This window comes from Cryptomeria japonica, unplaced genomic scaffold (assembly GCF_030272615.1).
Source record: "Cryptomeria japonica unplaced genomic scaffold, Sugi_1.0 HiC_scaffold_827, whole genome shotgun sequence".
Classification (NCBI taxonomy): Eukaryota; Viridiplantae; Streptophyta; class Pinopsida; order Cupressales; family Cupressaceae; genus Cryptomeria; species Cryptomeria japonica.
Window position 1 is genome coordinate 1 of NW_026729570.1, and position 15,130 is coordinate 15,130.

The following is a 15,130-nucleotide window of genomic DNA, read 5'->3' on the forward strand; positions in this document are numbered from 1 at the left end:
TCAATCAGACTGAAACACAATCAATGCTGAAAAACTGCCAAACAATGGATTTTCAACATTTTTCTATTTGCAACCAAGATATATCAAACTCGTTGGATTAAACACATCTCTCTTTGTTGCCAATCTAATCCTCTACAACCTGCAACTGCTTGACCTAGTTGACATCAACGAAAATAATTGCCAACACTAGTGACTGGTGGAAGAAGGTTAGAATTAAATTTTGTTAAATATATTTACATCATCCATACAAAATGACATAAAATAAAGATCAAACAATTGAAATGCCAAAATTATTACTTTATGTTTTACCTTAAATACCACTTTTAAAAGTTGAACATTATTCTTCATAGTTAAAATTCAATACTTTAAGCATTTAATCTCGATCTCATAATATAAAATGTAATATAATTATAAAACTTAAATTCAATTGTAGACTTAAACTGATTGAATAACTCCATTGTAAGCTATCTTTATTGGCACATCAGAAAAATACTGAATGATGCCTTTCTCAAGTGCGTTTAGGAATTCAAACTGATTGATTAAAGTTTCAAATAAACTGGAAATTTGCCTTCCACCATAAAAGTCTTATTTGACAACCTATTCATATAGGTGTGCACTATAAAGCATCTAACTAAACAAACATAAAACAAAGAAAGACATCGGAAGGAGACGTTAATAAAAACGCTTAAGCAAGGCCTTGAATGATAGACAGGAAATGGAGCTGGAGTAGGTCAGTGTTCTCCAAACGCTCCATTCCATTATGATGATTATGCTTCTGGTGCTGGTGCAGGTGGATTATAAAAATAACTTTCAGTAACTGTTATTTTGAGCTTCTGACCCATTTCGCAATGTTCCTGCACTCCGCAGAAAAACCACATATCCCCAGGGGCTGTCAAAAATAAACTGTCAGCACCGCTTTCCAAAATTCCCCAATTTGGTTGATGTAAGCAGTTCTCGAATGCCGAGGCGTTTACCGCCATTATCACGTTGTGATCACCCTGAGGATAGTTGAACACTGCGACCACCACCACAAACACATTTACACAAAATGGGTGATTATTATCATATCGTCCATTCAAATTGAGACTCCATAACTTAATTCTAAAAAGAGAGCTATGCATGTTTATATATAAAAGTGAACTTAGGCGAGGATGAAAATACCGAGTGCGTTTCCAACATAGAATTGTTTGTTTTGTGCCCACGCTTGGTAGTCAAAGCCAACCGTCCATCCTTTCTCGTCACCCACTGTAATAACAAATGGTGCTCCAGCATTCACGATGTCCGAGACTGTAATTATTGATAATACAAAGGCAAGCGCTATAATGGAAACCATTTGTTTCGTTGCCATGGAGCTCCGTCTATAGGATCTTCTTAAATTATTAGAAAGTTTTATTGCAGCGAAACATGAATGGAATGAAGTCTGGCATGAGCATTTATAGCTTTATTTCTTTGAATTAATGGCCATAAAGCTGGAACCGGGCGGGTAGTCGAATGGATGCCACTCGGTGAATATCGCCGAAGTCGTTTGACACGTAATATCAAAATGAATGTCATAGAGAAGACCGAAACAGCATTGCTTTCTACGTCGTGTGATTGCATTGTTTGGAGCCTAGTGGGCGCAAAAGTTGTAGTCCTTAGGTACTAGTTGGGCTACATACCATTTGGTGAAACGCTTGACCTAAACGAGATGATGAAGTTCATATTTTGCCACAAAACCACATGTTTTGTACTTGTTCGTTAGGTTCTACCTTTGTCGGTACTCTAGGATTTCGATTAGTAGTAGAGGTCATGAGTAGAGTTCAACCTTCTTCTGTCGAAGTCCTAAAATAAACTCTTATCTATGCCACTGAGATTAGAGTTGCATAGATAATGCATAGTGAGTTATGCTATCTCATGATTAGAGGTCATACTTCTTTGTTAGGTTTTACCTATGTTGGCACTCTAGGATTTTGATTAGTAGTAGAGGTCATGAGTAGAGCTCAACCTTCTTTTTCTAAGTCCTAAAAGAAACTCTAATCTATGCAACTGAGATTAGAGTTGCATAGTGATAGATTATACATAATGAGTTATGCTATACTTATTTTTTGATGGAGGACTATTCATCCTTTTCAGATAAGACTCAAAGACTAAGAGGTATCCATTCAACCAAGACTTGATCCCTTATGGACTCATTAAGAACCTTTCAACTTCACCAATAGACCAAGGCCTCATTGACATGCTATATGGATTTAACTCATCATTATCACATATAAATGCATGGCTTGACATGTCCTATATTTGCATAGACCCCTTCTTGCTCATATGGCAAGCGGAAATAGAATGGTGACATGTCTCAACGATTGGCTTCTTTCTTGGGAAATGGTTTCTCAAATATGGCAATAGAATTTGTGACAAGAGTTTTTGTGATGTTTAGTTGATTTTCCACTTAATTAACGAGGTTTATTTGATGTCAAATAAATGGGTGTACTGAGCCATGGTATAAGTGGCAGTGCATTATTACAGAGATTTTGAGAGGTGTAGTCAGGCTATAACTCATGTTAATGTTTGTGTTGTTATATCATATTACAATGTGACTTTTTTTTCTTATCTTTCAAATTTTGGGGGGATGATGATTTTTTTTCTCAAATAATTATTCATTTATTTTGGTTTTCTTTAATATTATACAAGAATAAAATTAAGACTAGATAAAAAACTATAATTTGTGGAATGAGGTAGGGTATGTGAGAATGCTTCCTATATTATTGTAAGAGAAAATGGTACAAATTTCAATCTTTTCATAATTAAAAAAAGTTGGAAATTTTTTTTAAGTAGAAATAAATAATAAATAGTGTAACACGGTTGTACATGGAGATATCTATTGAGAAAAAAAAAAATCATATTCCAAAGTAGATCAATGTATTATTTAGTAAATCATGATTATAATAGAATCACAAAGAAAGCTTCCATAAGAGTATCACCAACCAAAAACATGAAAAAATTATTACATTTTAACAATATCTATAAATCTCTACACACACCATCTGTACTAAGCATATATATATTAGAGATATGAAACCTAAAACAATAAAATGGTAATTACAAATCTATAAGTTAAAACCTACCAAAAATAAGGCCAAAATCACCCCAATCAAAAATGTACCATGATGTGTCATAATACAGATACTAAGTTGGTCAATAGATGTAACTAGACATTAGAACTCTTTTATGAATCCAACCAATTTTTACATTTCATAAGAAAACTTTCAAAGACTAACTTTTAATTTGTTGATCAATTTGAGCTTTTGAAAAAACAAGTGCTCAAGGATATTTATATAGGAGATAATCATGTGAGTAAGCAACCAATAATATTAATTTTAAACAAAATATAATTCTATTATCTAAATTTGTTTTTTTCTATTTTTCCAAAAATCAAACATCATTTAATATTAACATTGGGAGCAAAGTTGAGATGCATTTTTTGATAATTAAGTTTAGAGTGCTTAAAAATAACGAGATGCCTTGATTTAGGATAATAAACTTTTCGGATCAATCCTATCATGCAAATATGTAAAAAATAACTAAATGATTAGTGAATATCTATTCTTTTATTCTTTTCATAATTCAATCTAATACATAATTAACATTAAGTAGACTAATTAATTTTAATGTAAAAAATATTTTACTATTTTTATTTTTCTTTGTTATTTGTGCAATTTAAAAATTCGTGAAATATTACCTTGTATTTCTAATTTACTTTAAATTTAGTTTTGATTATTAATAGCTATAGAATTATGAAAATAATTTTTTTTTTTTCTTTATTATATATAACTATTATGTTTGTTTTTGTTAAAGTAGGGTATGATTATTTGATTAGTTGAATGATTCTTTTTTTCTTCTTTAAAACTCAATTTGTTCCATGCAAGGAATGTATTATAAACACAAAGTGGAAGACTATCAAATAAAATAACTTTTATCTAAGATGTTAAAGTAAACAGTGTTGAATTCTATAGTAAAATTTTTAAAGTTTACAACTAGGTCAAATCAAATTACTACATCTATTTAATAAAAATAAATATTAAAAATTAAATAAATAATTTTTTAGAATTAGGGTATATACAACCTTTTTTTAATCTAGAAGTGAATCTAGCATTCATGTTCTCCTTAGTGTAGCTCACCCATCTTTTTTCCCTCCCACTTCCTAAGAAACTCTTATATTTCAAAAATAAAAATTAAAAAAATAAAAATTGTTGGAATTGAAATAAATAAAATTTAAATTTATAGAAATAGGCTACATGTATGACCTTGTGAAGGGAATATAGCTAATATAGATATCTTAAGTACATACTTGTGGAAATTTTTTAAGAGAAATCAATATGATATTAAATATCTTTTTATTTTAAAATAAACAAGATTTTTTTGTAAAGTTGAGATTTATATTTTAAAATTGAAGATATTGTAAAAATTATTTATATACACTATGATTGGTTTAAAATATTTGTTGTTATAGGAGAAATTTTTTAGGAATGATATATTTTTTAGGTTCTTTTGGATTTCTTTGTATTTTAAAAAAAGAAATGTCCATTTTAAATTAAAAATTTTATTTTTAATTATTTATAATATAGTAAATAAAATTATATTTTTTCTAAAGATATATATATAAATTTTAATAATTCTTTTCTTGATGTCAAAATATAGATAATAAAACCAATCATAGGGATATTACAAATATTTCTATGAAAAAAAAAACATAATTATTATATGTATTCTTTATAATTATATTTTATATATCTTTTAAAAATTATTCTATTTTGTAATACTTTTTAAAAAATTGGTTGGTAATTATATGTATTTCATTGATAGTCAAAACAAAGTACATAAGTTGTAGTATCATATCCCACATCATAAAGAATCATAACCAAAATTTTCTCCAAAATGATGTCCATAGTCTGACAAAACATTAACTAAAACCCTACCTTCGCCTACCAATATTCTATACTATACACCCATTTATACAATTTAACAGTTTAAAACACATAATAGTCAATCAAGTAACTGCATAAATAAGATTTAAACAAAAAATAGTGCTTTTCTATTCATTTCTTCCTCATTGCTTTCAAAGGCCCATTAACCCACTAGATTTTTATCATGAATCATGCTTTTGGTTCTTCCTCTAACCTTACCTTCATCTTTCCTTTAGCTCGCTCTTATTTTTTTACCTGCAGGTAATGAATCAATGAATCCCAATCAATATACGCTTTTGTCTAGTGCGCATCCTTGTTCATCCCCTATGCCCAATGAATAGTCAACATCAAATGTTGAGGAGTCTCCTCATCTGTGTCCTCGGCCACCTTTACATGCATAAACCCTACCCCTAAAATTTCCCCTTTACAACATCGAATGCAGATCATACAACCAATCATTTTCCATGAAACGCTTCAACACCCATTTAACATCCATCCAACCTCCAACCCCAATGCCACCACCATTGACATAATGTCTATATTCATCCTATATCTATGTTTAGTCATCAAAAAATATTCACCCAAAAGGATTTCCATGGTATGAATGAAAATATCTTCATTGAACTTCAAAATACTTTTCATTCTTTTCTCAATGACTTTGCCCATAAATGCTAATTGTTGCCTTGGCATAATTAACAAAAATGTGGCCTGCATATTAAAATGCAGTTGCCACCCATCATCAATTGTGAGAATGAAGTGCTACCCATTTCACATCACCTCACCACCACACCCTTTCATTAATATCTTTTGAAAATGGAGACATGGTATTCCAACTCAAAGATCAAGCTTAAGATTACAAAAATCTTTCATCATAATTTGTGGTCCATCATCAAGAGTCATATCCCATTTGGATAGCATGTCCACCACATCATTCCTTGATCTCATCACATTCCCAACTTAAAATTACTCAAAATATTCTAATAAATGCTTGGCAAATGTTATATATTTATTCAAATTCTAGGCATTTATTTAACCCTTTTTAATTGCATTAATAATAATCAAGTAATCTCTTTCAAACTATATTTTTGAGAAGACCAATTTTTTCCCCATTTTGAACACTTCAATAACCACCTAAGCCTCAACTTCATTGTCTGTTCTGTCTGCAAGGCCACAAATCCATCTCTCGATGGTCCTAGGTTACCCTTTGGGGCCCCATCAAATTTAATTTTATACCATCCTTCCCTTGCCTTGGACCACTCCACCACCCTCACCTTCTCGAATTCTAGATTAGCCTAAGCAAGCCCATTAACAAGCTAATTTTTTAATCATAAATTTAACTATTATTCATTAAGTCATTAAACATTTGTCTATTTTCACCTTTACAATTATTAATAGTTATTTTATTAAGATGAACTATAATTAATATTACATAAATATAATTAGAATAATATAATATTACACTACAAATTAATAATTAAATTTGAGATTAATTTTATTATTATAGTTATAATTATATAGGTTTTTTAAATTTAATTAGGATTGTGCTCTTAAAAAATATTTTTCACTATAAATTTATATTATATTATAATTATTTATATTATTTTATTAAAGTTATAGTTAATATTATATAAATATAATTATACTAATATAATTTTAAAATAACAATAATTCATAATTATAATAAATAAAAATTAGAACAAATATTTTTATTACATTGCTATGGCATCAAGTACTCAGCACTACATGGCATTTTTTCTCATAATATTATGTCTAATATTTACATATTTATATTTTGATGTATACATGGTTATCAAAACAAAGATAAAAAGATAATAGTTTTTTTAATACACTCATGTCATTACACTTCACCCTTTATTACCATTATAAAATGCTTCTTGTGATTAATTGGAGGTGTACCTTGACTAATAAGAAAACACCCAAAAAATACATAACAAACTCTCTTAAAATTAAGAAATAGAATACATTTTAATAATAATTTAAACCTTAAATAGAAAACAAATTAATTTAAGTATTAAAACAATATATTTATAACATACCCAAAAACATACCAAAAGAAAAAATTAAAATTAAAAACAATATAAACTAATAAATAAAAACTAAGCAGTTTTATCCTACCAATATTTGTAAGGCTTGATAAACAATCATTTATATTAATAAAATTTCTTTTCTTTATATATGGGCAATAAGGTCAGCGAACTCCTTTTCTCTAGGAGGTGATAAGCCATACTTCCATAAAGATTCAAACAAGAAAAATAATTTCAACTTGTTCTCCATGTCGTTTTTGCATATGAGAGGATACTGTTCAATATTTTCACACACACAACTCATGGCTTTCATTCCTATGTTAGTGAAAGTAATCCAACAAACCTCAGACCAAATTTCATATGTAAATATATGCAGATAGACTTTGTTTTGGTCGTTTGTTTCGAAGTCCTCAAACAGAATTGAAGAATACAACAAACAGAAACGGCCATTTTCGTATGTAGAGCGACAGCATATAGGAGCATATTCGTCTTATTGAACGATGCCATTCTGATAACAGACGATTAAATCTTTCCTTCATAGGAATGGGGTAAATTTGTTTTAACTTACGCAGAATAATCGTATCTGCCGTCGGTTCAATGCTATAATATAAAGCGTCCATACGTGTGATCAATTACCATCAAAGATTGCTGGCTCAAATTCTAATAATCTAGAAAACTCTTAAAGCAATGGTAAGCTCTGCAGTTCGTTTGGCTGTTCTACTGGTACTTGTTTGTCTTTCATCATCCATGTTATGTGAAGGAACGCAATACATAGTGGGGGATAATGGTGGGTGGGCACTTGATATTGATTATCAAAAGTGGGCATCAGGCAAACAATTCTTTGCTGGAGACTCACTCGGTAAATCTTTTTCTGCAATGCTTTTAATCTTTTAATTAACAACGTATATGATCTTGTTTAACTATTTTACTGCTGGTCTGATGAACGCAGTGTTCAATTATGGTGGTGATGAGGAAACCCATAATGTGATTGTGGTGACCGGATCAGCAGTTGACGGCTGTGTTAAAGAACCGAACTTGGGTGTTTACGAAAGCGGAAACGATGAGTTATTTTTGAGTGGTACAGGAGATTTGGGTTTCCTCTGCGGAATGGCTGATCACTGTACAAGTGGCATGAAACTGAAAATTACAGTCAAAGCTGCCCCAGTTTCACAAGGCGTTTCTCTTTCTCCAGCTGCTGCTGCTCCTTCCACCTGATGATTCAAGCCCCTTGAAGCGTTTGATGAGGATTTCGATGTGAACACAAGTCTACATATTGTTATTCCTAGTATTCTCAAAAAACAGATTTTGATCTGTAATCATTTTTTACATATGATAAGATCTGGGTACTTTATTTTCCTTAATTTGGTGTCTAGGGATTGTTCTAGCATCTGCTACTCTTTTATGAATTACATTGGAACATAAACCCCAAGCTGGATGGTGGTTCCTCTATGCTGTTAACTACACTCGCTTATCGTCTAGGTTGGTAAGGAGGTAATAATATATTAGATTGTTACATTCTAATTATATGTTTCTGCCATTTTGGGGAAATGTACGTGAATTATATTTATATAATTTTTTTAGAGTTGAATAATAAGGTTTTATATAATTGATTAGTAGATTTTTTTTTTAAAATATGTAGAAAAGGTAAGGATATTAATTAATTGGTGTTTATTTTATTTAAATGACAAATCTAATTAGAAATCCACTAGTTTAATGATCACCATCAAGGAAAATCCTCTCAAATTGCCCCTTCATATCATCTAAAATTAATGTCCATCCTCAACATGTCCTTTTTCTTAATTAAAAAATTCATTGCATCGGACCTCACGACAACACATAATTGTGTTAGCAGATTGAATTTATTTACTTGTCGTCACCGATAGATTTGGAAATAAGGCAAACTTTTGGGTGACAACCTCCGAAAGAATGCATTTAAATCCACGGACCATGTGGCTTGGGCTACCAAACTATCCGACACCTTCTACACTTTCTCACCAGAAATAAAAATTGGTGTTTACTCCCCAAATTAAAAGGACAGCTCAGACGAGATGCACCTTTAATGATTTGGGGATTTCAAACACATGATCATCCTACGCAACCCCCTTAAGTCCTCTACCTACAAAAATCGTGCCACAACACTCATATCCCATCCCTTGGGATTAGTCATCATTGCAATTTGAAATTCCAACAATATAGGATTCAAATTTCTATGCCAATCAATCATAACAATCCACCACCCAGAAAGGCTAATCCCCACCTCGTTTAACAGGGCAACCCACAAAACCACGTCACTCGAGCATTCACGTCACCCAAAAGGGCTAAAAAACCTCATCACCCAATCATCCACTACAACCAACCATAGAGGAAACCGCCCCATGTTAGAACCATTCACCAAAGACATCAAATTAAAGCATCACATTCAGATGCATGCTTGGCTAAACTATCAACCCAATTAAAAATATGCCTTATTTTAAAGTCTTCAAATTTATTAATTCTAATAGTGTTAATCACTATCATCAAGTCACCTTCTAAATAAATTTTCTTGGCTCCGATCTCTATCCCCAACTACAATCCAAGATGAGCAGCTCTAAATTCCGCCATAGTATTTGTAGTTTGTCCTAAGGCCATGGATTTTTCAGCAATCATTTTACCATTCTCATCCCTAGCAATACAATATTATATTCATTCTATATTTAAAAAAATATTAACTATTTAATTTATTTATTATAGACTGTAATGTAGATAGTTAGATATCATTTTTTTGATAACATTAAACTATTAAAAAAAAAAAAAATTGTACTATAGAAGATTCAAACTTAACACCATTTAGATACCTACTACATAGACTTTTCCATTAAAAAACAAAATTTAGTTTTAATCAAGCTTATGAACAACAATTATTTGATAGCTCTATGCATTTTGACTATGAATTTTCATTAGTTCTCGTGATAAATGAGCTCAATCAATAATCAACAATTATTAATCTTGTCTTATAAACTGGAGACTACTCACTATTTGCAAACTGAACTAGAATTTTTATCTTATGGTGTTGGTGAGTTCTTCATCAAAACATCTCCTGAACAATGCGCAGGGCAAAATTTAGAAGGCATTCAGTAATGTTTTCATCCCATTGAGTGCCTATTTTAATTATCTTTAAAAGCTATGTAATGCAATAAATATTTCCTTTGCTATCGTAATGTTTGAAAACTAATGTTTACACGAAGCCTCAAGCTCCACGAGATGGCATTCGTTCTAATAGTCCATGTGCCCTGACTATGCTTCCAAATTCTACATATTCATCAAGACGTAGGGAAACCATTTTCTTCTATGTCAATATAGAAGTAAAATTTGAGCCAACTATTCCCTTCTTTTGATCAACAATGGAAGATGTCAGAATGGTGATATTAGACAAATCTTATGTAACACATAATAACAATCATGGTGGCTATAGTAATTGCCAAAACTCTGGTGAAGGCAGAGGACTACGGGAAGTTAGAGTTTTGAAACTCTACAAGCAAGAGACAAGGGGACACGTTACTTGCAATGCATTTTGATGCCAAGGATTTTGCTAGAACCCTGTGTTCCCAATTTGTGCAGCGAGCAACCTTAAAGCTTACGGTCGTGCGGATTACACAGGCTAGGCTCTTTGTTTATTTTTTGGTTTTTTTCTTCTGGGTTACTTCCACAACATTATGAATTTTGGGGAGCAACAATTTATGTCTCTATCATTTTTAGTGTATGGTTTTAAATAATGAGAATTTTGTTTGCACAAGTTTTTGTTCCTACCTATGATTTATAACGAGGCTGCAATTACATGCTAGTCAAGGCAATAATACTACAGTCATGCTCAACTTTACCTCTAAGCTAACAAACGAAGATTGCAAGCTAACTCCTTATGCCTCTTTAGAAATTACATGCATTTCCTCTTTCATTCCTGCTATTCAGTTCTTCTCCTTTGTATAAATCATGGAAAGTTTTAATTGTTAATGATATAGAGATTTATTTGCTTTCATTAAGTTTTTTCTCTCCTTAGTTAGACTTAAGGTGGTTGTTAGTGCTACTTAACTTCTAGTTTCTTTCTAATTCATGGCTAAATTAACTACTGCTCTTCATGATCGATTGAAAATTCATGTTTCATGCTCTCTCTTATGCTAAACTAAGCAAGGAGAACTCCATTATTTAACTCTTCCTTTTCAACCATAATTTTAGTTCTTGCAGTGGTCAATCTTTTATATAAATCATGCTTTTGAGGAATGTTAGTCATATAAATTTTAATCATTAAATTGTAGCTCTATTTTTCTCTTTTTTTTTTCTACAAGTTTTGCTTCTTTTTTCTCTAGCTAGATCACTTTCCAAGTTTAGGTACAAATTTTACATTGTATTAGAGCATACAGAAGCTAGGAAAAAGGATTAAAAATAATCTTTTGTAGGTATTGAAGATTAGAGTTTTTGGAAAGAATGGAATTTTTGTTATCTTGGGGGTTGTTTCTTAATATTTTTGTGGAATCACAAATTGAGATAAATTTGCATTCATGGGGGTTTAATCATGTATGTTCATATTTATTTTCATCCTTCTATTGCCAAGCTAACTTAAAAGAATCAAAACAAGGGATAACAATCATTATCATGAGTAGGATCCATTGCCCTATCTCGTTGGACGTGTTCCTAAGCCAAGTGACTTTGAATAGAAGAATGCATGGTTTAATGGTAATGACATTGCCTATGGACTAATATGCATTACTATCTATAAGGATACTCTACATCACATACAACACACTGAGTGCCCTTTCATTTCTTGGACAATCATCCAACAATTGTATGGAGACAATGGATCTTCATGTGAAAGTGATGTTTCCTTAGATGACTAGGCTTTTGTACATGATATTGAGACTTTCATAGCCCCATGTTGTGTACACATATCCTTTTGGGATATTAAATTTATTGATAAACCAACTACACATGTTGTTTCTTCAAAGTTGAGAGTTTCTTCATTGAAACTCCCAATGACTCTTTGTAGCAAGATCATTTATGTCTTCTAGATTTAGTTAATTGGGACCAATTTCTACCTGACATTTTTTATTTCTTGGTAGAGTCCCTCATTTTTTTAATCTAGATGACATTATTTATTGCATAAATCTTCTCTTTGATGAGGAAGATTCTTCTTTAATTTTTGTAAGGGAACATTTTCACCCTCTTTTTCATTTTGTCAATGATCATTCTTCACAACTTGATATGAGTGTGGATACTTTCGCACAACTATTTCAAGAGATCCATTTGCCTTCAAATGAGATACTTGAGTCTTCCAATTGTCTTCTATATTAATGTCTAAGAGATTTTAGATTGTCATATTCAAAAGTACTTGATTTTATTATGATAACTTTTGGCATTGGCATGGAGAGCACTGAGCAAAGTTCAAAGACATTTTTATTTTGAGTTTTCTTCCTACACATTCTTTCAAGAATGACAGGATATGTTGCATACACCTTTGGTTTTTTCCTTCCTAAGGAGATAAATGTATTCGATGATTGTGGACCATCTTTTGCATCTAGTTTTAAGAATCTACCATTGAGTGCACATTGCAGGTGGATACTTGGTCCTTCCATGAAACTTTTTGCACTTTCACTTTTTGCGAGACCTTACATAGGGTGAAGAACACTACAATATAATAGCTGCCATGTAGAGTTAGTGTAAATTTACAAGGGAGATTTCTTTCCCACTAGGTTTTTAGTCTTTCATCTTTTCATTCCTTTTTCCTTGGTTAGACTTAAAGGGGGGTTTTCACTTAACTTTATGTTCCAACCCATGATTTACTATGAGAGTATAGTTTCATGCTAGCCAAGGTAGTAATGAAACAGTCATGCTCCATTTTACATATAAGCCAATAAAAGAAGAGAGAAATTTAACTCGTTACCCCTCTTCAAAAATTACACTCATTTCCTCCATAATTTCTACTTTATGGTTCTTCTACTTTGTAGAAATCATGCAAAGTTGTAATTGTTAATGAAATAGACATTTATTTATATTTGTTCACTACTCTATTTTTCCTCTACTCTTTTGCAAATTTTTTCTTCTCTTTTCCAACTAGATCCATATTCTACTTGCAGATTCAACTAATTTTTACAAATTCTATGTGCGGATGCATTTATCTTTTCTTGTATGATTTTAAATCACTTGTTATGGATTAGGTTTTATTTCTTCACAAGTGTTGATTTCCACTCAAGTGGGGCTCTTGCATCTTTTGATACTACTATAATGGAATATTCCTTGAATTATTTTATGAGAAGTACTTTCAAATCTCTTAAATTTAATGTCAAAATGGGCAAGTTGTGTTAAAAAGTTATTTTCCACATAGTATAGACTGAAACCTTTTTGCTAGCATTTAGGCTAAAAAATTTAGTGCCTTGAAATTAGTTAATTATGGGTTTAAATTTTACATAAAATCAAAATGATATGGTATTCTACTCTAATGAATTTTGAGTACAATACTAAGATACATTCATTTCTTTGTGTTGTTAAAGGCTCTAAGAAGTTACATTTGTAAAATGGATTTTGATTTTTTGTGTAAAATGTTTTTTCATTTTGCAAGGATGACTTCAGAGTATCATCCTCCTTCCTTTAAATCTAACACTTCTTTGATGCATTGCTGAAGGCTTTGAGAAGTTACTTTTTGTAAAATGATTTTCAAATTTTTTTGATGAAAAGATTTTCCATTTTACATGTATGACTTTAGAGTAGCATCCTCCTTCCTTCTAGACTGATATCACTTAGAGATTCTTGTCCACTTTGTTTCTAATAGTTCTCAATGAAGTAGCATGAGCAACAAATTTCAATCATAACTTCTAACTATATATAGCACAAATACATAACAATATACAATAAATTACAATTGTATGTGAAGGTAAAGGCTTTGACATTTAAGTGAAGTGAGCCCTAAACTATGTTTACCACTTCTATTGAGCATCATAATGCTATTTTATAATTATTTAATATCATTTCTCGGCTCCTAGTATCAATTATACATGATAGAGTGATTGCTTGGGGCATTAGGCATTAGGTATTCTATTTCTCTTGATGGAATACATGAAGTTGACACAAGAGTAAGGACAAAGATAAAACTAGAACTTACAAAATCTACTAAAGGCTATAAACTTAATTTGCACATATTTGTTGAAGGAAATTGAATCATTTTTTATGCAATATTTGGCATTATGTTGTGACATTTCTAGTAAGATTATCTAAATCAATATTTTTTCTAAAGAACAAATGACCTTATGATAGGTTTTCTTCTGAACCCAGTAACATAAGATATTATTAATAATAAATTGTGATTATAGTTATATTTTATCTATTACTCAACCTTTGTTTGGACATAGTTCAAGTTTTAAGGGGACATTACAGTTCCCACTCAGGCAATTTTGAAAAGTTAGATTCAACTCAACAATTTTCCTTGTAGATCCTATACTCTTATAGTATCAAACAAGAGAAAAATGAGTGTCTAATGTTATTAAATTATGAAAGTCTGAAAAAAATCAATATAAAGAGTCACTATCCACCTATTGAACAAACTAGAAAACACATAGCTTAGTGCAACAATCACTTCACTAAGCCCTTAAATTACTACCAATTGTTCAAAACTTGAATGGGAGAGGCAAACAAAGTTTATAAGGATCTCATAATTGATAGCTTGAATTACCATGATCTGCAGACGACTTTGATATTATTTGTAGTTTTGAAGATATAAAGTGGTGGACAACATTTTAACTTCGCAACTAAAAAATTAGGGGTCATAATGTTAGATGTGAAGTCGAGTAATCATGAAATATTCAATTGTGTTTCTCTTAGATTATCTCTTGAATTCTCTAGAGATGTAAATAGACAATGTAAAAAGCTATATATATGTGTGTATACTTTTTTTAAAAAGATGTAACAAATTAAATAAATTTGAGTTCTCCCCTTTTCCCATGGTTGTAACCATATTGGTAAACCACATAAATATTGTGTTTTATGATTTGTGTTATTTTTATTACCATCTTTAATTCTAGTTTTACAAATTGTTTATCTACACTTTATTTTAAAAAATTGCTCTCCAAGGAGAAGTTTTGGAAAAATTGAGAAGAGATGGAAGATGTTTGGATATTGGATCGT

General features: G+C 30.9%; 2 protein-coding genes across 2 annotated transcripts; one reads left to right on the forward strand and one right to left on the reverse strand.

Moving 5' to 3' along the window:
- Positions 1–767: 767 nt before the first annotated feature.
- On the reverse strand, positions 768–1,348 carry LOC131872871 (mavicyanin-like). The gene is made up of 2 exons (XM_059216160.1): positions 1,162–1,348; positions 768–1,015 (listed from the first exon to the last, which is right to left on the reverse strand). The coding sequence occupies exons 1-2, from the start codon at positions 1,346–1,348 to the stop codon at positions 768–770; spliced, it is 435 nt and encodes a 144-aa protein (XP_059072143.1).
- Positions 1,349–7,672: 6,324 nt separating this feature from the next.
- Positions 7,673–8,200, forward strand: LOC131872872 (basic blue protein-like). Its single transcript, XM_059216161.1, has 2 exons — positions 7,673–7,844; positions 7,935–8,200. Exons 1-2 carry the CDS (start codon positions 7,673–7,675, stop codon positions 8,198–8,200), a joined length of 438 nt encoding a protein of 145 aa, XP_059072144.1.
- Positions 8,201–15,130: the final 6,930 nt, after the last annotated feature.